General features: G+C 40.2%; 2 protein-coding genes across 2 annotated transcripts; one reads left to right on the top strand and one right to left on the bottom strand.

The window, feature by feature from the left end:
- Positions 1 to 2,946: 2,946 nt before the first annotated feature.
- pctp (phosphatidylcholine transfer protein) lies at positions 2,947 to 11,832 on the bottom strand. The gene is made up of 6 exons (XM_079564604.1): positions 11,676 to 11,832; positions 8,045 to 8,162; positions 6,685 to 6,764; positions 5,173 to 5,344; positions 3,522 to 3,589; positions 2,947 to 3,184 (listed from the first exon to the last, which is right to left on the bottom strand). Exons 1-6 carry the CDS (start codon positions 11,805 to 11,807, stop codon positions 3,122 to 3,124), a joined length of 633 nt encoding a protein of 210 aa, XP_079420730.1. The 5' UTR covers positions 11,808 to 11,832; the 3' UTR covers positions 2,947 to 3,121.
- A 1,820-nt stretch (positions 11,833 to 13,652) lies between these two features.
- tmem100a (transmembrane protein 100a) lies at positions 13,653 to 24,295 on the top strand. The gene is made up of 2 exons (XM_079564632.1): positions 13,653 to 13,679; positions 23,788 to 24,295. The coding sequence occupies exon 2, from the start codon at positions 23,843 to 23,845 to the stop codon at positions 24,269 to 24,271; it is 429 nt and encodes a 142-aa protein (XP_079420758.1). The 5' UTR covers positions 13,653 to 13,679; positions 23,788 to 23,842; the 3' UTR covers positions 24,272 to 24,295.
- Positions 24,296 to 25,106: the final 811 nt, after the last annotated feature.

Here is a 25,106-nt window from a genome sequence, read left to right as displayed (position 1 = left end):
AAACTCGAAGAAAAGCAAAACACAGAGACGACTTTTGTATCATGTTTTCAATAAAATGTAATCATCAGTAATCATGTTTTCATCTTCACAGCAGCATTACACAGTAATCAATATAGTCGTACATGAACAATCCGGTTGCATTCGAGGATACAGTTAAAAATCATGTAAACATTCCCACTATACAGCAAGACACACGGAACAGGAAACAGGCTGCATTCAAAACATTCTCGACACATGGGCCACTTAAAAAAAAAGTTCAGTTTTTGTCATATTTTTTTTTTCCAATTTAGTTCAGTTTTAGCCGCGTTTTGATCCAGATTCAGCACTTTCGAAGCTTTATTTTGACGCAAAACGTAAACATAAATTGCTTACGAGTTTTGTTGATTGATTGATTGTATTGCCATGTTTCAGCAGAAAGTTACAACTAAAAATAGTAAACAATCACTGGGAGAAAGTTCAGTGTCTTCTATATCAACAAATAAATGCACAAATGGACAAACAAGAAATTATTGTTTTCACATTAGCATAAAAAAGAGCCATAAACAATTACAACAATTACAAGGAATGGTCAGGTATTTCCTTTTTGCTGTATTGCTGTACATAACGTCTCCTCTGTTATAGTAACTGCAAACACGCAACTTTATCTGAATCTCCTGCTGAAATAACAACAGGTAAAAGGACAATCACACCTAATTTGAACAACATAGCTCTCAATTTCTCCAGGTGAAAATATTTTTTACTTGATAATTAATGCCATAAAAGCAGTACTAATGAAAATCCAAAGTAAAAGTAACATTTCTGTGTGATCAGATGTTAAAAAGAGCCTTGCAGTCGGCTCTACAGCAGGTTAAAATCAGTTAAATCCTTTTAGAATGAATACGGCTAAAGCTCTGTCGGACCCGGAAGTAGAGCGATGACGTCATCACTTAACAAACGTATATAAAGTCTGCAGATGATGTCACAGAAGCCAAATGAGCATTAACTTTTAGGGATGAATACTGTTATTAGAGGTCAATCGATACTGAACATGATAGAGACGTAGATGTGTTAGTTATATATATCTATATTAGTGTGATATACATTATTATATGGACATGCTGTATGTCATTTTGAAGCACAGAACCTGGAGAATCCAATCGCTGAGTTCATTTTAACCTCACAATTGTATTTTTGTATCCCTGCGCAAAATGCCACGGTTAGCAACAGTATGCTAATGCTAACGGCAGGTAATCAAGGCTGGGACAGAAACTATCAGTGAATCACATAAAGTATTGAAATAAAATCGACCACTGCTCGAGTAGCCAAGTATTTATGTTTTTGCAGGATTATAGACCAGACATTTGGAAAAATTACCCCAAAAATTAGCATAAGCCTCAAAAAAACATATCGGTCAAGTGCCAAGTTCCAGTTCTTGAACGCAGCCCATTTAACAAAAACACACTGAAATGCATAGATTTTCCAAAGTTTACAATCGATGCAGCACAAGTAGATGAAAGGAGGTACGGCCGAGCAGCAGTAAGACATGTTTGTTTGTTTTTTTTGTCTGAGTTTTTGAGGTATTTACCAAAGTCAGTGCACACGAACAGCAGAGGTGTGAAGAGAAAAACAACAAAGTGGAAACCGATAACGCAATAACAGGACAATAATGTAATAACACTGTTGAGTCGATGACGTAATAACGATCGAAATTATTACGTTATTGACTTGTCACGCAGAGAATGTCCAAACTGCAGCCAATAAAACATAAAAACAGACTGTTTCTTTGTAAATATTACGATTTGGGCTGTTTTTAGCAGTTTTGATGCTAAATTTGTTAAGTTGACGCCAGGCCAAGACCATTAAAGATTCCAATAATTTTACAGTTTTTGTTTTCACCTCATTAATCAAATTTTACATAAAAATTCTGTACTTTTGTGTGGCAAGTATCTTTCACCCAAACAGCAAACGGCTTTTTATATTTTGAAACTGGTCACGTTTCTTATGTTAATGGCTGTTATTAAGTTATCGGATCCGACAAACCAAGTTGTGACTAATTTACAGCACTAGCATAAAACATGGTAAGGCAAGTTTGTGTCATGAAGGGCCGATTTTCTTCACTGCCAAAACAGCAAGGGCCGAAACTCACAATTGTAGCCCAAAGTAAAGCACCTGATCTCTACAAATATAAATTTTGCACATAATATACTGTATGATGTGTTTTGCTGGGAAATGTGAAAATATTGATTGTGTTTTCCACATTTTAGAGTCGTTTTCACGTATTTGGTCTCTCATTTATGAATAAATGTTTCTTCAAAATTCTCTCCTCCGGGCCTGACGTTGCCTACCCCTGGCATAAAGTGTCTCTCCGGGAACTTACAGCTCGGTTTCTCCAAACTTTATTGCACCACAAAGTTCTTGACTTGCATTTTACAATGACTTGATTATTGGCGCTGGTTCCCTGTCAGTCTAGCCCAGGGCATTAGTGTCTGGAGTGAAAGAATAAAGCAACGCGAGTGTTCAAAAAGTGCAAAATAAATCCTATGCAATCGTCCTAATGCTTTAAATTATATAAAGTGAACTATCTAGTCCTATAGGTCGCTTTGTGAGCGGGAAAAGCAAGATGTGATGAATGTGTTTCGGAAAACCTTTCAACTAAAACAGGGTTTCTACAGGTGGCAGCAAGTCAAATATAATGCGTTTTAATGCCTAAATGAAATATTTTTAATGCCACAAATCACAAAATCTTGGCATGTTTCCTTTTGTGAATGAGGGGAAATGTCGATATTCAAACTAAACTGGACACAACTTTTGAGATGAAGATTGTGTAAAATTCAGTGAAATGTTTTAGAGCATAGTTTGTGTTTCTGACAAATGTGTGCAGTAACATGTCTGATTCAATGCTTTTCAGCGCCTTGATTTAGGCATAATTAATTTAACGACTTTTTAATGCCCTGTAAAGAATCGTTTGACGATAATTTCAGGGACGGATGAACTGATTTGACAGGAGGAAAAAGTGCAAAGGGAAAAAGTAAACAAAAAAAGTGCAGAGAAAAAAAGACATGACCAACATAAAAACCTGAAGGAGGCGCCCGTGCCCTTTCAAAATAAAACTCATCCAGTAAAAGTAAAAGCCCGAGGCGGCTCACTTCTTCTTGTAGTTGTTGCAGGCCTTTTGCATGTCTTTCAGAAACCCAGGCACTCCGGACTGAGAGGAGAAAACGGAGACACAGGATTTAGCATCACTCAATATAAACGTATTATTTTTAAAGCGGGTATATCATGCAAAATCAACTTTCTTGAATTCATTTTTTGTTCCCTCATTACTGTCAATGACAGACCTGGAGTCATATTTCACAACATTCACAACATTCACAACAGTTTTGAGTAATACGGACAAAGCTGTTAAATGTTTCTTCTTCTACGGCGTCAGCGCCTCATTCTGTACTTCCTGATTACACCAAAATAAGGATTTTATGTGTATTTTTAGGCTCCATGTGCAGGACATGCCCCCTATTCGAGGAGTCTGTGTGTAAAGCACTGACCTTCGCGGCCCAGTTGATGAGCCACGGTGGGATGGAGCCTCCGGGGTTGTCAAAGTAGTTCATAAACACTGCAACAAAACACAGCTATGGATTAGGTTTCAGGGAATACACTCTTTTCTTTACATTCTTCAGCTTTGGACACGTTATATTTCACCTGAATACAAATAAATGGTGTAATATTCACAATAAGCTGTTGAAATATTGCACTGACTCAAAGTTTGTCTGTTTTTAAAAAAATCACACCATTAATTAGACTGTTTAGACCACATGCTGCTCTGATTGCATTCAATGAGTAACGGAAATCTCATCAGTCTTGTATATTAATATTTTGAGATTCACATTTATTTGCTAAACTGCAACTTTCATGAAAGTCTGTCACTTTTTTTGGACATTTAGAACATAATAATTCAATTTAAAACTAAGTTTACAGCGCATAACTTTTTTTCCCTGCAACCCTTGAATGCCTCCTTTGGTGCCTACTTGCTTTTGAAGAAAAAAAAGGAGGAAAAATACCTGACAGCTCCTGTAGATTTTGGATTAATAAACAAATGGACGTTTCATGAGGATTTCAGCTGCAGCAGAGCAGGTCGGTCAGATGTTTGTCAGTTCACCATCTTTTTGTAAACTTCTACCATAATGCAAAAGTTTTTTTTTACTCATTAATTGTCCGTGAGAGTAAATACTACACTGACAGAAAACACAAAGGGACAGAGGGATATTGTACATCCAATCCCACAATGGAGATCATTTTTTTCCACTCAAACTTGGCTGTAATTACTGTTTAAGTGGCGCTAGTCCACAGTTAGCTTTGCCTGTTAGCTTCTTCTTCGTGATTCTATTAGTGTGTATTGTGTATAGTCCATACATGCCTTTCAGTCATGTGACTTTGGTTTTTATGGCAGACATTTTGAATACCGAAGTAGAATTATGCAGTACTACAACATGTAACAATATCTCTACTCAGGATGAATATGAAAGACAACTGATGGACAGTGGCGTTTTTATGTACTCGTAATCATTGCTCAAGAAGAAAACAGTTTAAACACGGCTCCAGAGAGTGAGTCAGTGTTTAAGATATTAGCATGCTACCAGTTAGCATTTAGCTTCGACCTCTCCAACAGAAAGCCCTGAACCACACTCCAAACACATGTATGACACTCAGTCAGTGTCGTACATGTGTTTGTGTTGAAGCCATTGACAGTTGCTAACCGGTAGCATGCTAACGTCTTGAGCAGCTTAAACACTGACTCAGACTGAGACTCTGTTGACATGACAAACTGTAAAAATCACAGAGAAAGGTTTTATGTTCCCTCTTTGATGTGTTCATTTAGTCTTCAGAGTGAAGCAGATCTTTAGTAAATCCTGCTGCAGCTCGACAGACAGAGCTGCTATGTCTGTGCCACATTTGCTGTTTATATCACATAAACGTGCGTCTCTGAGGCCGTGTTTTTACTGTTTTCTTCTTGAGCAATGATTACGAGAACATAAAAATACCACTGTCAATCAGTTGTCTTTCATTTTCATCCTAAGTAGAGATATTGTTACATGTTGTAGTACTGCACAATGCTACTTTGGTATTCAAAATGGCCGCTGAAACTATGTGTGATGTCATTGGAAACGCATGTATAGTATGTGTTTGTGTGGTCCTCACTCTTGGTGCCCGAGGCTCCGTCGCTCTCGATGGCCAGGCTCTGCTTGTAGTCGTTGACCCGGATGACGCTGCTCTTCTCATCGCACAGCGTCTGGGGAGCGCTGCGGGCCAGAATCACGTGGATCCTCCGCCCGTCCACCTCCAGGTCTCTGCGCTCGCGGATGTACACGTACTGAGGGACAACAGCTCAGGAAAACATCTGCCTCGCCCCTTCCACACAGACTATCCTCTCTGTTAACTACGTCCATAAATCTCACGTTTTCTGGCAGCTCTGACCTCAGAATCCTTCCTCATTTGATCGAAGACGGCCAATATTGGGCGCCGCGGTGCTGCAAACTGCCACTGGGGAAGACTCAAAGATTACTCAAAGATCCTGTTTGTGAACGATCTGATGAACAACTTTCTCCCATTTTTGTCTCGTCTCGTCTCATTGACGTACATTCGTAAACGCCTCGTCATGTTCTAGTCCCCAAAGACCTAATTCTAGCTTGTCATCGTTACGTTATCGTCATTTAAAGGGATGTTTCAGGATTTTTGGGCCTCATGTCCTAGTTATCCAGAGTGTTGCTGATTTCTGGAGATTTTTTTTTTTTGTAATTCATGCAGTTCTTATATTTGAAGAGTTTCATGGCGCTAGGCTAGTGCAAGGCTAGCGCATTTCTATGGTATCAGCTAGCCTGCATTAAAAACAGTCTGACCCGCTCCACAGTGCACCTGAGGCAAATCACTTATAACAAGTGTGTCGATAGAGTCATTTTTGGAATATAACTGACCTTGCATCACATGAATGATCGCATGTTGAGGGACTATTTTCTAGCAGATCACTCCGCCGCTGCGTAGCTTATACAACCACGAAGCTGATGCTGCTCAAATATAAGGTATTTTAAATGCAAAATTGTTAAAATTACTCTATGGACACAGACATTTCTATGGTTAGTCTGGTGTTATAAGTGATTTGCCTCAGGTGCTCTGTGGAGCGGGTCAGACTGTTTTTAATGCAGGCTAGCTGATACCATAGAAATGTGCTAGCCTTACACTAGCCTAGCGCCACGAAACTCTTGAAACAAAAGAAATGCATAAATTACAAAAAAAATATCTCCAGAAATCAGCAACACTCTGGATAACTAAGAAATGAGGCCCTATGTCAAAAATCCTGGAATATCCCTTTAAAAAAAGAGGCGTCAACGAAATGATATGGTAATCGTCTTCGTTGACGAAAACAACACTGCTCCAGAGACGACTCCGGTTATGAGAGAACGTAAAAATTTGCACAGTTTTTGAACACATTCCAACTGCAAAGTGTTTGATGGGTGATTGTGAGTCCTGAGGTCACACCGGTTGACAACCACTAACCTAAAACATGCACAACAGGCTAACTCTTCAGCTCCTGACCAAGATTAAGAACAAGAGGTGGCTTCTGGCTTATTCCTCTACAGTCTCTGGACAATAAAGTGGACTGGAAACCTTTCATGTGTAAAGGCAGCTCTCTCAATAATAACGGCAAAAGGATACGTCTCTGTTTTGAAGAGGAAATGGGTATTTGACTTCCCAGTAGATCGCCTTCTGCTCGTCGAAGTCCTTCTCATACAGCTCTGCAACAAAACAAGAAGAACATATTTAATTAGGGCAGCATCCGACAACTGTCTTGAATATCGCAATACCGAAAAACCATTGCAGCAAAGTACAATCGATCAAACTGTGTCAAAACAAGTGTAAAATTAAAAATTAAAAAAAAAAACACATTTGAAAGTTAAAATCTCGTGAAATTTGTGATACGGATTGTGGCTTCTTCTGATATGGATATTGCACCACCTATATAACAATTGCAATTATTTGTGCAGCCCGATATCAAATTGTCTTTTTTCACTAATGTGTTTGAAAAGATCTGTTGTAATATACTAGGGCTGCTCGATTATTGAAAAAATAATAATCACGATTATTTTTGTCATAATTGAAATCACGATTATTCAAAAAATAGAAAGTCTTTATTATATTTATATATTTATTAATAAAAGAAAACTACGCTGAATATTTTCTGTTTTCTGAACAGTCATAAAAGTACAAATGATTTCAAGTTTGCCTCGATTGAGGAGAGGTCTCTGTTTCACACCTGCCCCCTGCTGGCCAGCCCTCACACCTGCGCAAGCAAAGTGAGCAGCGCGGCCTGATGACATCATCGCACTGTGCTGTTTGTTTTTACGTCAGGCAAAAGCAGGAGCCATGGCACGTTAAATACGAAGTGAAAATAATCCCAGAGCCATGAAATAAAGCGAGTCTGCTTTGAAAACAGTTTCTGAACACATTCCAACTGCATTCCAACGGGATTGGGCCTTAAAATAAATAAATAAAATAAAATAAAATGAAAAAAAATAAAATGAAAAAACAGATTTTTTTTCCCGATTATGCTAATTTTGTAATCGTTCAGTGTAATAATCAAAATCGTAATCGAATTTTGATCAATAGGCGCATTGAGTTGCCTTGTGTACGAAATATATATAAATAAAGTTGCCTTGCCTTGCCTTAATTGCACAGCCCTATAATAAACTATGAAGCCTCTACATCGCTCTATGAAAAGCCTAGGCTCTACTTTGACCAATCACAACAGTCACAGAAGGCGGCTGACCAATGGGAGCAGACTAGTGGGAGGGGCTTAGACGCTACATACTATTCCATAAACATGAAGACAGAATGAGTTACCTTCGGTTTACTGCGACGAGAGCGAGAGAGAAGAGCACAACATGGAAATGAAAACTTACAGTGATGAGCCGAGGGGTGAGGCAAAGAAAGAGGGAAAATATGGAACAGGAAAGGAGCTTAAAGCTACACTGTGTAACTTTGGGATTGAATACACAGTGACAGTTGCAGTGTTCACCTTTGACGTAGCTGTCCCACTGCTTCCTGTAGGTGAGGTCCATGTACACCTCTGCACACACATCCGCCGGGCAGCCCGACAGGACGCCAAACACTTTGTACTCGTAGAGGTACGTCTCCTGCCAAAACCCGAGACAATGGTTTTACGATTAAACATTAACAACACACGCGCTATTGTGGCTCAACCTAAACCGCGGCTCACGGAGTCAGATCAGGAAGAAACGCAGAGAGTTTGCAGATTCAAGATTCAAACTTCATTTTTCTGTAATTGTATGTTTTCATTTGGAAGTAAGACTTTTTACAGACCAAATTCAGACATACTGTATTTGGGGAGACGAAGTGGGCAATAATGAACAGAAAAAGAATATATTCTTTCTTTTTCATAATATATTCTTTCTTTTTTTATTTAAAATACCATTAAAAAAGGGCACTTTAGTAGGGCTGGGCCGATCCACTTTTCCGATACGTATCACGATACTCATGGGCCGATCAGATATGTATCACGATACTCATGGGCCGATCTGATATGTATAAGGATACTCATGGGCCGATCTGATACATATCACGATACTCATGGGACGATCAGATACGTATTGCGATACTCATGGGCCGATCTGATACGTATTGCGATGCAGGAAGTAATTATGATAAGTAATATGTTAAATAAATAAAAAAAATAAAGGCAAGTTTATTTATATGGCACATTTCATGTACTTGACAATTCAATGTGCCTCACAGTAACACCAAACAGAGCAAAAATAGAATAAAAAGCATTAAAAACACAATAAAAAGCATCAAAAACAGTACATGAGTCATGTGTCCAAAGTTTATAAAGTAAAAGCCATTTGACATGTACTGTGTTATGTTTGAAAAACTGCATTAACACAAAATGTAACAAAGGGATGAGTAACTGTTACTGAAAAACAAAGAGTGATGATAAAAATGCCTCCAAACTCAAGTATTGAAAGTATTGCGATACTTGATAAAGTATCGACACTTGGTATTGGAACAAAAAGTATTGCAATCCAAGTCCGATCCGATATTTTGTCCCAGCCCTAATGTATAGGTTTACTACATTGACATAAGATGCAAAGATATTGTTTTCTAATATGTTGAACTTGACTAAACTATTTATTACAGAAAAAATATATAAAAAATGTTTTGATGATACTTGGAACATTTAATTTGTTGTTACTTTAGGTCAGTGGTGACAGAGGCGGGTAGTACTAGTTACATTTACTCAAGCACATGTACTTGAATAACTTTTTGAATTGTACTTCTTAAAGTAGGGACAAAATATCGGACTTGGGTCGCAATACTTTGTGCTGCAAGACCAAGTATCGATACTTTATCAAGGATCGCAATACTTTCAATACTTAGTTTTCCAGTACAGTTACACAGCACTTTGTTACATTTTGAGTTGATGCACTTTTCAATCTAAAGACTTCAGTAAAGGTCAATGGCATTTGGTTTATAAACTTTAGTCACATGACTTTTTACACATTTTAAACATATTATTGATCATAATTACTTTCTATATCGCAATACGTATCGGATCGGCCCAAGTATCGTGATACGTATTGGATCGTGGATTGTGATCGAAAAGTCGATTGTCCCAGCCCTACTATACATTACTATTTACTTCTACTTGATAATATGATAATGAAGTATCTGTACTCTTACTTGAAATGCTTCATATTTTTAAATGTATTTATAAAGTAGATGTAGTTCGTCTTGTGCACCTTGTTCTTTAGAATCATTTCGTTTTTCGGTATTTTATGCCATTTTCTTTTTAAATAGCACTATTTCCACATGATTTTGTCTTTTGTTTCACACAATTTATGGCGTCATTGAAAATATCACAGTACTCAAGTAACATTTTCTAAAGTCCTTCTTTACTCTTACTTGAGTAATTGTTTGGGTCTTTACTTTTTACTTGTACTTGAGCACAATTATTTTTAAGGAACGTTGCTCTTTTTTGAGTAAATATTTGAGTAACTGAGTAAATATTTTGTCTCTACCCTCCTCTGGTGATTCACGGCCTTGTATTGTATCTTGTGACGCCACTGCAGACGTTTCCATTCAAACTACACAGTGAGAAGAACCACCGCTTTAGGTGAAGATGGAGCAAAGTTGGAAAACAGATTCTTGTGTAGATTATTTATTTGTCTCCAAGAAAGGATAAGCCTCATAGTATGAGAGAAACAGTATCTCTATCCCCTCTTGTATCCTCACAGCTGACTGTAGGGCAGTCTGTAAGTGAGTGTTTCATTAACTGTCCATTATTAAACAGACATCGTGCTCCGGACATGTCATCGCTTATAAACGATAATCCTAGATTTGTGGCCACTATTGACAGAAAGGGCATCTGACAATAGAGCTGCTCGATTATTGAAAAAATAATAATCACGATTATTTTAGTCATAATTAAAATCGCGATTATTCAAACAATTATTTGTTGCCTTTAAAAAAAAATCTTTATTTTATTTATACATTTATCAAATTATTAAATTAAATTATTATTAAAAATTATGCTGAATATTTTCTGTTTTCTGAACAGTCATAAAAGTACAAATGATTTCAAGTATGTCTCGATTAAGGAGAGGTCTCTGTTTCACACCTGCCCCCTGCTGGCCAGCGCTCACACCTGCGCAAGTAAACGGAGCAGCGCGGCCTGATGACATCATCACACAGCGCTGTTTGTTTTTATGTCAGGGAAGAGCATGAGCCATGGCTCGTGAAATGCGAAGGGAAAATAATCCCAGCGCCATGAATTAATGCAAGCCTGCTTTGCAAAAAAAAAAAAATTGATAAAAAAAAAAAAAATAGAAAAAATAATAATAAAAATAATCGGGTTTTTTTCAGATTATGCAAATTTTGTAATCGCTTAGTGTAATAATCGAAATTGTAATCGAATTTCGATTAATTGCGCAGCCCTATCTGACATACAAGTTTGCTACATTGTAATAAAGCATGTGTTGCTGCAGCAGTAAACAGCAAACGGATCAAGCTAAGTAATAAACTACAAATTAATGCTAAGAAATGGCATTGTATTACACACTTGTTACATTATGCTATATCATACTAACCATTTAAACTATTTCTCTTAACTTTTGTTTTCACTTTTAGAAAACCGTGTTGTTCATAATAAGCGGATCAGTGTAAAGGAATGCAGGCGTTGTCAGCAGTGCTTTAGTCATCATGACACATAAATGAATTAAAACATTATTTGTTCGTGCTATTATCACTGCCGTTTTAAAGTGTACACATCAATGGTTTATTTCACACGTTGCTTCCGTAATGTCGGTCACGTGTTGAAAGATTACGGCGAGGTGAGTTCAGAATTGCACTTTTTTCGGGGCAGGTTTGGCGGCTGGTTGGACAGGTTTGACGCTCCGGCTATTCCCACGTTCACCTCTTAAGTAAACAAAAAAAATAACACGAATAACTGGTAATACAATGTTATATACACGTGTCGGAATCTTGTTGGTTATTGCAATGGTATACTTTGTCAAATAAATCTAAAAAAACAGCGCTAACTCGTAGTGAATGTCCTCCGTGAGCAAGAGTAGAACAGCGGCTCTCCCAGCTGACCGTATCCGCGTATAGAGCGCCGGTTCCCGGGGTGTTACCTTGTCGTAGAGCCGGTAGATCTTGACGCCCATGGTCTCGGTGAAGCTCTCCCATCCTCCGTCCAGCTGCGGCTCGTCCAGCTCCCTCCAGGCCGCCTGGAAGTCCTCGTCCGTGAACTGCAGCACAGCCATGGTCCGGGGTTTGTGCTTCACTTGCAGTCAGTCAGAGGCGACCGGAAGTACGACTTTCAAAATAAAGGCGGGTGAGAAAACAAAACAAAACCAAAAAAAATGGATGAAAAGAAAATACAAAAGGTAGATTCAAAGTAAATCTCATGAGCACATTGTCAATGGAGATGTGTATTTTATAGCAAATAGTGCGTTTGACATAATTCAGGAAAATTCACTGTTGCCATGGAGATCTGTGATGTTTGTGGATGCTAGCTTACATTTCCATAGACTAACATGAGCTTAAAACAGTAGAAAAGTGTCGGAAAAAAAAAACTGTAAAACAACTGGTTAAGTTGTGTCTAAGAGTTTTAATGTGAACAATAATTCCAGGATTTACCTTTTAAAATCTCCATTAGATTAATATTACTACAAATCCCATGATTCTTAGCGATATGACATCACAACTTTTACCTTTTTACCTGCTTTAGGCACTCAAAGCGCTTTACATCAAGGAACCAGTCACCCACTCATGCTCTCATTCATACACCAGTGTATGCAGACACTGGAGGCAAGGCGGGTGAAGTGTCTTGCCCAAGGACACAATGACGAGGCTGTGTGACCAAGTTTAGTCATTTATTCATGCCATTCTCAGTGGTGGTGAACTACTATTGTAGCCACAGCCGTCACCGTGGCCCATGGCGTCGGCTTAGGTGGGGGTTGTGGGGTTAAAGTGCATATGACAGGTTGTCAAGTTTTTTTAATTCTTCTTGATTTGGTTGGATAATACCCGTGTTAAGGAAAATATCACAGTTTTACACCCATAAAATATCAGCTTGAGGAGAAAGTATGATTGAAGAATAAACCACATTTGGATAAACAATGCTGAATTGTATCTGGATTCTTCCCTCGATGAAGAGAATAAATAAGAATCATCAATGGCCTTTACGAAACCTAACCTGAGCTAGAACATATGGACTATGCCTGGTGTCTTTTCAGTTATTTTGAAGAGTACTATTATTTTAAAGCAGTACTAAGTAACATGTTTACCTTAATAAATCCTTTCCGTAGTCCCTGTGGGGGTAATACAAGTGTTTATGGGATGATTGGAGGGTCTTTCATCTCCCCCTGGTGTCTCTGACCAGAAAACCATGTTTGCAACTTGACTGCCCCCGGTGCGGAGAAAGCAATACACACTAATGTAATCACGAAGAAGAAGCTAACATGCTAAAGGGCAAAGCTAACTGCGGGCTAACGTCACTTTAAACAGTATTTACAGCCAAGTTTGAGTGAAAAAAAATATTTCCATTGTATAATTGGATGCACAGTAACCCTCTCTCCCTTCGCCTTTCCTGTCGGCGTAGTATTTACTCTCCAAGTTAAAAAATCGTAACTTGCTACTACACCTGCAGTTGCACTTATGGCCTCTAGGGGGAAGAGTTACTTAGTACTGCTTTAATTTGATCAACTTTTTTTTATTGGTTTTATACTTATTATTGTTTTTTTGTATACCTTTCTCTGTTATTTTTCTGACTATCGACTTTCCCATCCTTTTCCAGCATAAAAATCACCCGTTTTACTTTCTTCAGTTTTATTTTGAAACTCCCCACAGGAAGCCCCCGTCTCTCTCTCTCTCTCTCTCTCTCTCTCTCTCTCCCCCTCTCTCTCTCTCTCTGCAGTGACATTTCTGGAGAAGTTCTTTGTGAATGGGCCACAGTCTGAAGCTCAGCTCAGACAGAGGAAGACTTTGCCTCATCAGTCTCTGCTCAGACCAGCGCGCCGTCACACTTCACCCCAGGTTCATCACCGTTCCGAACGTTTGGAGAAGTTCTTCCACGTTGTTTTGACTTGACTGTCCCAAGCCTGGACTGGAGAAACATGGGGAACAGCTGCAAGGTGAGTGCCGAAACTGAACTAATGCTCTGAGGAGATGGGATTTTCACACATACAACTTTAAGGTTCTTTTTTTGAGCCAGATTTATTGATCTTTCAACCCCGAAAGATGAGGCGGAATTTGAATTTTTACAGGTTTAATTGATCAAAAAAAAGTAGCTTAATCAGGGTCAAGCAAAACAATACAGTTCAGTGGGGGGAAAAAAGAATTTACTTGGATTAAAAGTGTCTGACTTCGAGTGGAATTCATGCTTGTTCCTTTGATGTTTGCATTTTTATCTCCTCTTAAATGACTCAGTTTCAACATAAAGTCATTCAAACAATCATTTATCTCACTTAAGATTGTAAATGTCCCCAGTGTTTGGCTGATGCTGATCCAAATCTCCTCTCTTGTCATCGGTGCACATTTTTAACATTCAGCAAGCATGAAAAATCCACTTGTTCTCTTTAATCTGTTGTTTTCAGTCAACATTGCAGCTTTAACACATTGTTCAGGCCTTTTACCACAAAGCTGCGATGTTCCAGCCAATGCCCTCATGTGCCCGAGTGTTATTTGTAAACAAGAGCAGAGGAAAGTGCTGAGGTTTCAGGACGCACTGTCAGGCGATCAGGAAATGAGCGTCTGTGATGAGACCGTGATGTCTGGATTCCTAAAGGCTCTTTGACGGGCAGGAAAACACGTCTTTGCTTTTCTTCGGCGTCTAAATCGGCCCCAGATCTTCCACATAATAAAGCAATAACATTTTTATATGGTATTGTCAGGAAGTTTGTCTTCTGCTTTCGACTCACGCGTCGTACTGGGAAAATGACCGTCTTAAGGCGAGACACTGCAGGCGAATAGGGAAAAAAATTATATTTACAAATATCAATTTGAAACTTTTGCTGTAGATCACTGGCATAAATGTGAGAAAAAAATACATTGCAAGTTTTCTGTCATTTTATCTTTTCATATAAGAACAAGGTGTTTCATGCCTAAAAATGTCCCAAATTTCCCATCTTTTCGGCAACAACATCTGCATAATGGATAGAGCTACATTCAAATTTATGGTTTAATTTTATTGATAAATGAGTTACCAAGACTTTTTCAGAGGGGATTTTGGATTTCTTGTTTAGTTTTAAAATAAGCTGTTTTTTGTGGAAAGATTTGTAAAAATGTAATTTTTGCCTCATTTTTTGACATTCAAAACTCAATAAATGGGGCTAGGGATTAAATAATAAAACATCAGAAAAATGGCTTAAAACAGCTTGAATTCAGGTTTTTTTTTTATGTTGAAATTGAGTTTTAACTGATCTAGGAGAAGGTAACAGTGCTAATGCCGATGGTACAAGCAGAAATCCCTCTCAAAAGCAGAAAATAATGACACGTAATAATAGGGCTGTGCAATTAATCGAAATCCGATTACAATTTCGATTATTACACTAAACGATTACAAAATTAGCATCATAATTTCAAGAAATGTTTTATTTTATAATTATTATTTTTTTCCCTTTGCATTTCACATGCCATGGCTCTTGCTTTTGCCTGACATAAAAACAAACAGCGCTGTGTGATGATGTCATCAGGCCGCGCTGCTCAGTTTGCTTGCGCAGGTGTGCGGGCTGGCCAGCAGGGGGCAGGTTGTACTTTTAGTTGTTCAGAAAACAGAAAATATTCAGCATAGTTTTTAATAATAATTGTAATTTAATTTAATAATTTAATAAATATATAAATAAAAGAAATACTTTTTTTTAAAAGGCAACAAATATTTTTTTTGAATAATCGTGATTTCAATTATGACTAAAATAATCGTGATTATTATTTTTTCAATAATCGAGCAGCTCTACATAATAAAATGAATGAACAGAAAATGTGCTCATTCCATTGAAAATAAAAAGTTGACTGGACCAAACTGTAGATTTTTTTTTTTTTATATTTCGAATTTTATTGAAAAAGTTTAGCATTACAAAAATGCTCCATCATTCCTATTTGCGTCGTAGTCTTTCATACATCAACAAACGGAAAACAAAAATAAATAAATCAAATGGAAAAAAAAAAGGAAATAATAATGATAAATAAACCGGGAGCTCACAGACCTTACACATCCATATGATGATTATTTGACATACATCGGGTTTATGTAAAGTCATTCCGGATTGGGGAAATAAAACGGATCCATTTGTTCCAAATTGAGCTTAATTAAAGTGTGTGTTAATTTTTCCATTTTAAATATTTCCAGAATTGTTCCATGCCAATCGTCAAGTGACGGTGGGGTTAAATTCCTCCATCTCCTAGTGATGGATTTCTTGCTAGCAGCTAAAAGTGCCTGCAACAGCTTCAGATCCCACCTCCCACCTTAAACACCTCATTTAAGGTTTTATGAACTCCAAACCAGTAATGTTGTAGTGAGGGACATTCCCAGAATATATGGAAGTGCTGATGTGCCTCCATAGAACCACATTTTCTCCAACACTCGCCGTTTTATTCCTAAATTTGCCTTGGTGGCGAGATAAAAAGTTTTTCCAACAGTGTTCTCTCCAGCTCAATGAACTGGTGGAAGTCCATTGAAAGATGCAAACCTCTTCCCAGTCCCCCAAACTGTAGATTTAATCTCTTATGTCATTTCTTCCTTAAAATGATTCATGTTTTTCCAAAATCTTCCCCTGACTCTAATAACCTCCAAGACCGTCGTACAAACTGCTCCCTAAACTTGCCCTAAAAACCAAACAGACCATGTCCTCTTTTGTTCAGACCAAGCGTTAAAGAACGACAACGGGTATTTCCTTAAAGTGACAGGTTTTAATGCTTTGAAAATGTTACTTATGTAGACGGATAACATTTGTTGTAAGCGACACATAAACAAGCAGCAACCTCCCTCTGGTACAGCTGCATTTTTGCCTTTTTCCGAGATCTGCATTTGTCGTTGCCGTGTTTTTATGGGGATCGGTGGACTTTTTTTTTCTTACTACTGCAAAGAGTCCATAATGGTCTCTTCCATAAGCAAACAGCTGGCTTATGAGCTAAAGTAAGTAAGTGCTTTAAATTGTGTTCAGGTGTTAGTCCTGAGCCGCTGTGACTGAGCCGCTGCCACTGTGGGCCGACCTGACCAGCTTGTTTTTGGAGGTCGGGGAAACTGTTGCACCTGGAGGAAACCTGGCTGCCTTCAGTCTCCTCTGATCCTCTGAAACGGTGCAGCGTCTCCTGGGTTTGTCCCTGTTTCAGAGCATGGTTTCCTGCACTGGTCAGCTCCACCTCCTCCTTCCTCTGACTCCTGCGCAGCTCCCTCCGCTCCACAACAGTCTTTGTCTCTGCAGGAGATACGAATATTGAGATTGAAATTGATTTTCACATGGGTCAAAACCATTCATTTTTAAGTCATTAAAGGAATAGGCCACCGTTTCTACATACTGAGATATGTTCTTACCTAACCTTAGCCGAGTTAATATATCCCCGTCTGGTCTTTGTCCGTGCGCTCTGTCACGTCACAACGTCCGCGCAGTAACTCCCAAAGGTTATTGACGGAAGTGAGTGGGGGAAGTCTTTAGGAGTTACTGCGCGGACGTTTTACTCCTCGTATCATTACGCCTCACAATATAGTCCCCCTTTTTATCTGCTTATAAAATCGACATGTTACATTTCTGTGTAAATATACTTCGCATGAAAACACTTCACGTAACTTTATTTAAATAGGGAACACGTGGAAGAGCTTGGTAGCTTCTATCGTGAGCTTTTTTGGAGCTATGTGACATGTGGGAGAGGCTGCGTATGTGCTCCGTTTGCATGACAGAGCGCACGGACCAAGACCAGACGGGGATATATTAACTCGTCTAAGGTTAGGTAAGAACATATCTCAGTATGTAAAAACGGTGGCCTATTCCTTTAAGTTATATCAAGTTATTTTTGGGGACTACAACTGGGACCGAGACCGAGTAAAACCGGGACTAATCAATGGTTCTGGTTAAATCTATTCGGGACAAAGGCCTCGGAACTGGGACTGTCCCGGTGTAACAGAATATAACTGTCTAACTTTTCACAATCTGAACAGATGTTCAGATGTTATTGTTATGTTCTCAAAGTCCTTATTGTTATTGGTATGTTCTCACTAAATAACCATTAAGGAGAAGAAAGAAAAATGCATGCATTTGTGATAAGGCCTAGTGAAAGTGTCTTGCCCAAAGACATAACAACAGCCTGTACCTGCAGGAGCATGGATTTTAACTGCCAACCTCTTGTTAACCTCTTAACTCCCGCCGGAACCGAGAGGATCTTTTTCCTCATGTCATCAGATTTTTTTTCCATCATTTTTTTGTTGGGTATTTAACTCATTTTTGTAACTTTTTTTGTCATTTCTTTGTCATTTTTTGTCACATTTCTGTAATTTTTTCGGCAATTTTTTTAAATCACATTTTTGTCATTTTTTGGTCCAATTTTTGTCATTTTTTTTGTCATTTTTTTGTCACATTTTTGTCACATTTTTGTTGTATTTTTGTCACATTTTGTCACATTTTGTCACATTTTGGTCATTTTTTTTGGTCCAATTTTTATCACATTTTTTGACATTTTTTGTCACATTTTTGTCACATTTTGTCACATTTTTGTCATTTTTTAGTCAATTTCTTGTGACATTTTTGTGACATTTTTGCCACTTTTTCATAAATTTTCCGTCACTTTTTTGTCAATGTTTTCTCACTTTTTTGGTCACATTTCCATCATTGTTTTCGTCTCAGTTTTGTTGCTATTTTCACTGCTTTTTGCCAGAAGCTTTTGGACTGGGGTAAAGCCAAACTGGAGAAAATGTGTTCGGTTCAGGTGGGAGTTAAGGGGTTAAAGGACAACCCACTCTATCACCCTAGACTACTGTGTAATTCTTGGTATATCACTTAACATAATTGTCATCATTGGCGGTAAAATCTGGCCTGGGGGGGTATGAAATAGCCTGGGCTATAATATACCCCGGAGTATAAAATAGCCTAGGCCCCTTTAACTCCGGGTATAGTCCAAATCGGGGGTATACTCTGGCCTGTTACACCCATAGACTGTAAACAATAATGGACGTCTTCTGCTCACTCCTCCCCGTTTACCATAATGACCACGCTCGAGCGGAATTCATGGAGGATTTACAGACTCATCCTCCCCAACTCTGATGAAGCATGTTCCTAAAAAGGACATAAGGGCGGGATCTTCACTGTAGACTCCGCCCTTGCGTGACGTGTAGCTCGCGCTGCTCCAATGCTAACAGTCCGACCCTCATTAAGTACGAGATTTCAAAAATTCTTCTTAGGAAAACCAGCCTGGTTTCTTTAATTGTGACTAACCCAGCGTTATCTCAGGAGGAATATCTAGCCTAGTCTAGTGTTGGAAAAAAATGAAACCAGGCGTTAAAGTTGTTTTTAAAGGAATAGGCCACCGTTTTTACATACTGAGATATGTTCTTACCTAACCTTAGCCGAGTTAATATATCCCCGTCTGGTCTTTGTCCGTGCGCTCTGTCACGCAAACGGAGCACATACGCAGCCTCTCCCACATGTCATATAGCTCCAAAATAGCTCACGATAGAAGCTACCAAGCTCTTCCACGTGTTCTCTATTTAAATAAAGTTACGTGAAGTGTTTTCATGCGAAGTATATTTACACAGAAATGTAGCATGTCGATTTTATAAGCAGATAAAAAGGGGTACTATATTGTGAGGCGTAATGATACGAGGAGCAAAACGTCCGCGCAGTAACTCCTAAAGACTTCCCCCCGCTCACTTCCGTCAATAGAAGCTGCGTGACTTGTAGAGAGCTAGCAGAGAACAGTTGAAGAAGCGTCGATAACTTGTGAACAATGCCTTTTACGTGCATCGTGCCGGGCTGTGATAACAAGCAGAAAGTATATAGTGTAGTAATGTTTCACAGATTTCCAACTCACCCCGGACAACGACACAGGACTCAGGACCTCGACCATGAGGTAGGAATGCGAGAGCACTTTCCGATAATATATTTTCTGCTCGTTGTAAAAGGCTCTCTACAAGTCACGCAACTTCTATTGACGGAAGTGAGCGGGGGAAGTCTTTAGGAGTTACTGCGCGGACGCTGTGCTCCTCGTATCATTACGCCTCACAATATAGTACCCCTTTTTATCTGCTTATAAAATCGACATGCTACATTTCTGTGTAAATATACTTCGCAGGAAAACCCTTCACGTAACTTTATTTAAATAGGGAACACGTGGAAGAGCTTGGTAGCTTCTATCGTGAGCTTTTTTGGAGCTATATGACATGTGGGAGAGGCTGCGTATGTGCTCCGTTTGCGTGACAGAGCGCACGGACAAAGACCAGACGGGGATATATTAACTCGACTGAGGTTAGGTAAGAACATATCTCAGTATGTAAAAATGGGGGCACTAGCGGCGATATGTAGGTACTACAGCAATGGCGGCCCCCAGTGTCATGGTCATAAAGCAGAGCAGCCAGCGGCCATTGGTTACACCGGGTAAACTGGGGCATCTGGTCACCCTGTATCGTACTTTAGTGTATATTTAGGTAATTTTCACTCCTTTTCTTGCTTATTCCCTGATTACTGTATATTCTTAACTGGTGTGGTTTATGTCTATCAGGGCTCTGGAACCTTCCACAGCCAAAGAGCCACTTCAGCTCCTTTTGAACCAAATACAAATATAAATAAACACTAGCTGTGGCGCACGCTCTCGCACACGCTCGCACACTCTCGCATACGCTCACACACGCTCGCACACGCTCGCACACACGCTCGCACACGCTCGCACACGCTCGCACACACGCTCGCACACATGCTCGCGCTCCCCGGGAATGTCTCAGCTCGTGGAGGAGCCGCCGCCTGCGTCATCAGAGGCCGGGCGGTGGAGCAGAGGAGTAAAGTGGAATCATGTGGAGGAAACACATGTTCGCGGCCGCTATAGAGTTACCGCACGGCGCACACGCATGATGGAGGGACGGGGCTTACGTGACACGTGAACGTTTCCTATAGTAGAAAGTCGGTCAGGCGCCGCTGAAAGTCCCATCTTCACCCGTCAGCAACAGCAAAGTAAATAAAGATCATTTGAATCTATGAGTTATTATTGAATGGTTGGCGAACAGCAGTCCTGTCCAGCCAGGCTTTTTCCTTTCCTTTACAAAGTGGATTTCTTCAATTTCCTGATGGGCGTGATTGACAAGCGTATAAACCAATCAGAGAAAAGCCGGATATGACTCATACAGTATTTCGTAAACAAGGAGGTTAGTGGTTTTACGAAGCATCGGCCAGAAGAGCGGAGACAAATCTGAACGATCTGGATACAAGGTTTCATTGGTCATTTTAAGTTTGATGAATTAAAGTGAGCAGTAAATGAGCTTACCACTGGGGGGCGCTTCTGCACACAGCTCAACAGGTGAAGCAGAACAAACTCTGTATAGTCCCTTTAAGTGAACAGGGCGTATGATCAAACATGGGGCCTAACTTTTTCATGCTGTAAATTCACTTCTACGTCCTCCAAAACCAACACATACGTACAGGTACTCGTCATAAAAAAAGTGAATTTACTTCTGTTTTTCAACTTAAACTGTGAAACTAATATATGATAGACTCATTACATGCAAAGTGACATATGTAGCCTGACATTTTTAAACTCTGTATAGTCCCTTTAAAGCTACACCGCGTAGAATTTTACCGAATAAATACAATTCAAATACAAGCATTTATTTTATGACGGACATTTTCACCATTGAAAAATACCTCATAAATATTTATGAGGCTCACCTCTCCTACGATATGACTGTAAACTTTACCAGGAGTGGGTACGTCTCCAGCTCGTCTCCATGGAGATGTGACTAAAGGCAGTAGAATTTGAGATTTAAACAGGCTCATCTCATCCAAATCCATTCTTTTATTACACACTGCAGTAACAACATTGTCTGTGTTGAGCTGGTCATTAGGAGCATGTTTTGTTTTGCCGGCAACAGTGTAGTCCAAAATGTTACGCAGTGTACCTTTAAGTACGAAATGGGAGCATAAATGAGCCTTTAGAATCTTCTTCTGTGGCTGTTCTTCCGTCGTGGCAGATTCCAAAAGCAGCTTGTGTAGTCCTGCGTATCCAGGAAATGCCTTCCTTTCTCTTTTTTCTCTTTATGGAAACAGCTGCACAGAGAAGGGGAGCAAGAGGAGATGGGAGGAGCTTCTGTGGAGATCACTTGAAAACAATGAAGTGACATAATATTGCATTTTCTCATCGACAAAGTGTAAGATAGGGATAAAGATGTGTTGAGATAAGAGATGATGACCAAATACCTGCAAAAAGCGTAAAACTCATAGACTTAATAAATAATAGACTAGGATTTACAGACTCCTCCTCCACAGCTCTGACGGGGCATGTTCCTAAAAACAGCATAAGGGATCTTCACTGTAGACTCCGCCCTTGTGGGGCACGTAGTTCAGTCGTAGCTGCACCCGAGCCATTAGCTCTGATGCTAACGGCCTGTCAATCAAAGTCCGGCCATCATTATGAGATTTCTAAAATGTACCTTATGAAAACCAGCCTGGTTTATTTAATTGTGACTAACCCAGCGTTATCACAGGAGCAATATCTAGCTGTCAAAACTTATTTTTTTTTTCGAAACCAGGATTTACTGGGGGGTATTATGCAAAATGGACTTTCAAGCTTTACATCATGTTTTTATGTCATTCCCTCATTAAAAACATGCCTGAAGTGTTGCCTTGGCACATTCACGTATTTTTGAGTAATCTGTAAAAACTCTGATGGCGGCCATTTTAGGGATAGGTTTGCCTGAGTCCTCCTAGGAACGCCCCCACCTCCTGGAGACGCCTCCGAACTTTCGTCACCAGCCGAGTAACCAACCACTGCTCCTCAGCAGAACCCCCTCCCCACTGATGCCACAGACAGCGTGTGGAGGGGGCGTGTCGGAAAGGGTCAGAGGTTCTTAAAGAGACAGAGGCCTATTTCAAGACATTCACTACAGCCATTTTGAGAGACATTTTATACAAGGCAGTTATTCTAATTTACTGCATTTACAGACCAACAGAAGGTTTCGTCGTCATTGTAGTGTGATATAGACTGGTGCTATGTGATTGAAAAAAGTATAATACCCCCTCTTTAAAACGTGTGCAAAGTGCAATGCTATCTGATGGAAAACTAGCTTGTTTTGCCGCCCATATACTACAACAATGGCGGGCAATGTCGGCCCCTAGCGTCGCGGTCATAAAGCAGTGCAACCAGCAGCCATTGTTAAAACTTCCTTTTTAAAGCAGTACTAAGTAACTCATGCCCCTAAGCGCCACTGCAGGTGTCGTAGCATGTTTTACGTTTTTTTTTTACTCATTAATTGTCCGTGAGAGTAAATACTACACTGACAGGAAAGACAAAAGGACAAAGGGATATTGTACATCCAATTACACAATGGAGATCATTTTTTTCACTCAAACTTGGCTGTAAATACTGTTTAAGTGGCGCTAGTTAGCTTTGCCCGTTAGCCTGTTAGCTTCTTCTTCGTGATTCCATTAGTGTGTATTGGTGGCTCCGACCTGGTGGCAGCGAAGTTGCAATTGTGGTTTTCTGGCCAGAGACACCGACCCCCCAATCATCCCATTAAAGCAGTACTAAGTAACGTGTTTACCTTAATAAATCCTTTCCGTAGTCCCTGTGGGGGTAATACAAGTGTTTATGGGATGATTGGAGGGTCTTTCATCTCCCCCTGGTGTCTCTGGCCAGAAAACCATGTTTGCAACTTGACTGCCACCGGTCCGGAGAAAGCAATGCACACATGTAATCACGAAGAAGAAGCTAACATGCTAACGGGCAAACCTAACTGCGGGCTAACGTCACTTTAAACAGTATTTACAGCCAAATTTGAGTGAAAAAAAATATTTCCATTGTATAATTGGATGCACAGTAACCCTCTCTCCCTTCGCCTTTTCTGTTAGCGTAGTATTTACTCTCCAAGACAATTAATAAGTTAAAAAATCGTAACTTGCTACTACACCTGCAGTTGCGCTGATGGCCTCTAGGGGAAGAGTTACTTAGTACTGCTTTAACACTGTATTACCCCCAGAGGGACTACGAAAAGGATTTACTAAATTAAACTTAGCACTGCTTTAAAGTGTGCTAATTTCTTCTCTCCCTCAGGCCCCGTAGTTCCGCACCGCCCCTGCTCTGGCGCCCCCTGCCTGCTCCCCCTGCGATGCCCGAAGAGGTCCACGTCTCCAAATCCGCCATGAAAACCCCCGCCGCATCCGACAAAGCCAACGGCGCCTCGTCCTGCTCGCCGCCGCCGCCGCCGAACGACCGCCACGTGACCGTCAACGTCCCGCTGGTCAACGAGGTCCAGCTCACCGCGGCGACGGGGGGGGCGGAGCTCTCCTGCTACCGCTGCACCGTCCCGTTCGGCGTGGTGGTGCTGATCGCCGGGATCGTGGTCACCGCCGTGGCCTACAGCTTCAACTCGCACGGCTCCATCATCTCCTACTTCGGGCTGGTGCTGCTCTCCGCCGGGCTGGTGCTGCTCGCGTCCAGCGCCATCTGCTGGAAGGTCAGGATGGAGCGCAAGAAGGAGCGGCGGCGGGAGAGCCAGACGGCGCTCGTGACCAATCAGAGGAGCATATTTTCGTGAACGAGCTGAGGAGGAAATGAAACTTAAACTTTACGAGGAAGCAAAACTAGACTCTTGGAAGGACTTAAAGGGAGGGATGCGTAACAGGACTACCACAGAACGATGTTAGATACATACTTTAAATCTCTCATCGCCACAACGACGTACTGTCAGAGGTACTGAAGCCAGGACGAACTTTTAATGGACAGAATGACGGATTATGGACTGATTTGAGTGGCACGGTGGTTATCCTGCCTTCCATAAAGAGGTTAATCTCTGCTCTGGGGGTGTTTCCGTGACCCAGAGTGAACCATGGGCTGGACTCGGTGACTGATTTGGAAAAGGACAAGATACACGGCGAAAGTCATAGCTTTGAAGGCGAGACACAGCAGGTGGTTGAGATTTGTTGCTATTTTTTACCCCTTAACATCTTAAAGGGATGTTTTTAGGATTTTTGACATAGGGCCTCATTTCCTAGTTGTCCAGAGTGTTGTTGATTTCTGGAGATTTTTTTTCCATTCATGCAGTCCTTATATTTGAAGAGTTTAGTGGTGCTAGGCTTGTGCTAGGCTAGTGCTAAGCTAGCGCATATCTATAGTAACCAGTAGCCTCCATTAAAAACAGCCTGACCCAAGCACAGTGCACCTGAGGCAAATCACTTATAACACCAGACTGACCATATAAATGTCTGTGTCGACTGAATATTTTTTTGAAATATAACCATTTTGTATTTAAAAGAACTTATATTTGAGCAGCATCAGCTTCCTGGTGGCGGCGTGATCTGCTCGGTTGCCGGATCTACAGTAGTTTGTTTATCAGTGGCCGCATTTCTACACGTGGGATTCACAAAGGAGCT

The sequence above is a fragment of the Gobius niger genome (assembly GCF_951799975.1).
Source record: "Gobius niger genome assembly, chromosome: 10".
In the NCBI taxonomy this organism is placed as follows: Eukaryota; Metazoa; Chordata; class Actinopteri; order Gobiiformes; family Gobiidae; genus Gobius; species Gobius niger.
This window is presented reverse-complemented; position numbering and strand designations above follow the sequence as displayed.

What these genes read in the sequence shown, in the direction of transcription:
- pctp (XM_079564604.1), bottom strand. Translation starts at nt 11,807, where the DNA reads ATGGCTGTGCTGCAGTTCACGGACGAGGACTTCCAGGCGGCCTGGAGG. An exon ending in GTGGGACAGCTACGTCAAAG is followed by an intron (nt 6,765 to 8,044) that starts GTGAACACTGCA and finishes GTTTTGTTGCAG; the next exon opens with AGCTGTATGAGAAGGACTTC. An exon ending in TCATCAACTGGGCCGCGAAG is followed by an intron (nt 3,185 to 3,521) that starts GTCAGTGCTTTA and finishes TTCTCCTCTCAG; the next exon opens with TCCGGAGTGCCTGGGTTTCT.
- tmem100a (XM_079564632.1), top strand. Translation starts at nt 23,843, where the DNA reads ATGCCCGAAGAGGTCCACGTCTCCAAATCCGCCATGAAAACCCCCGCC.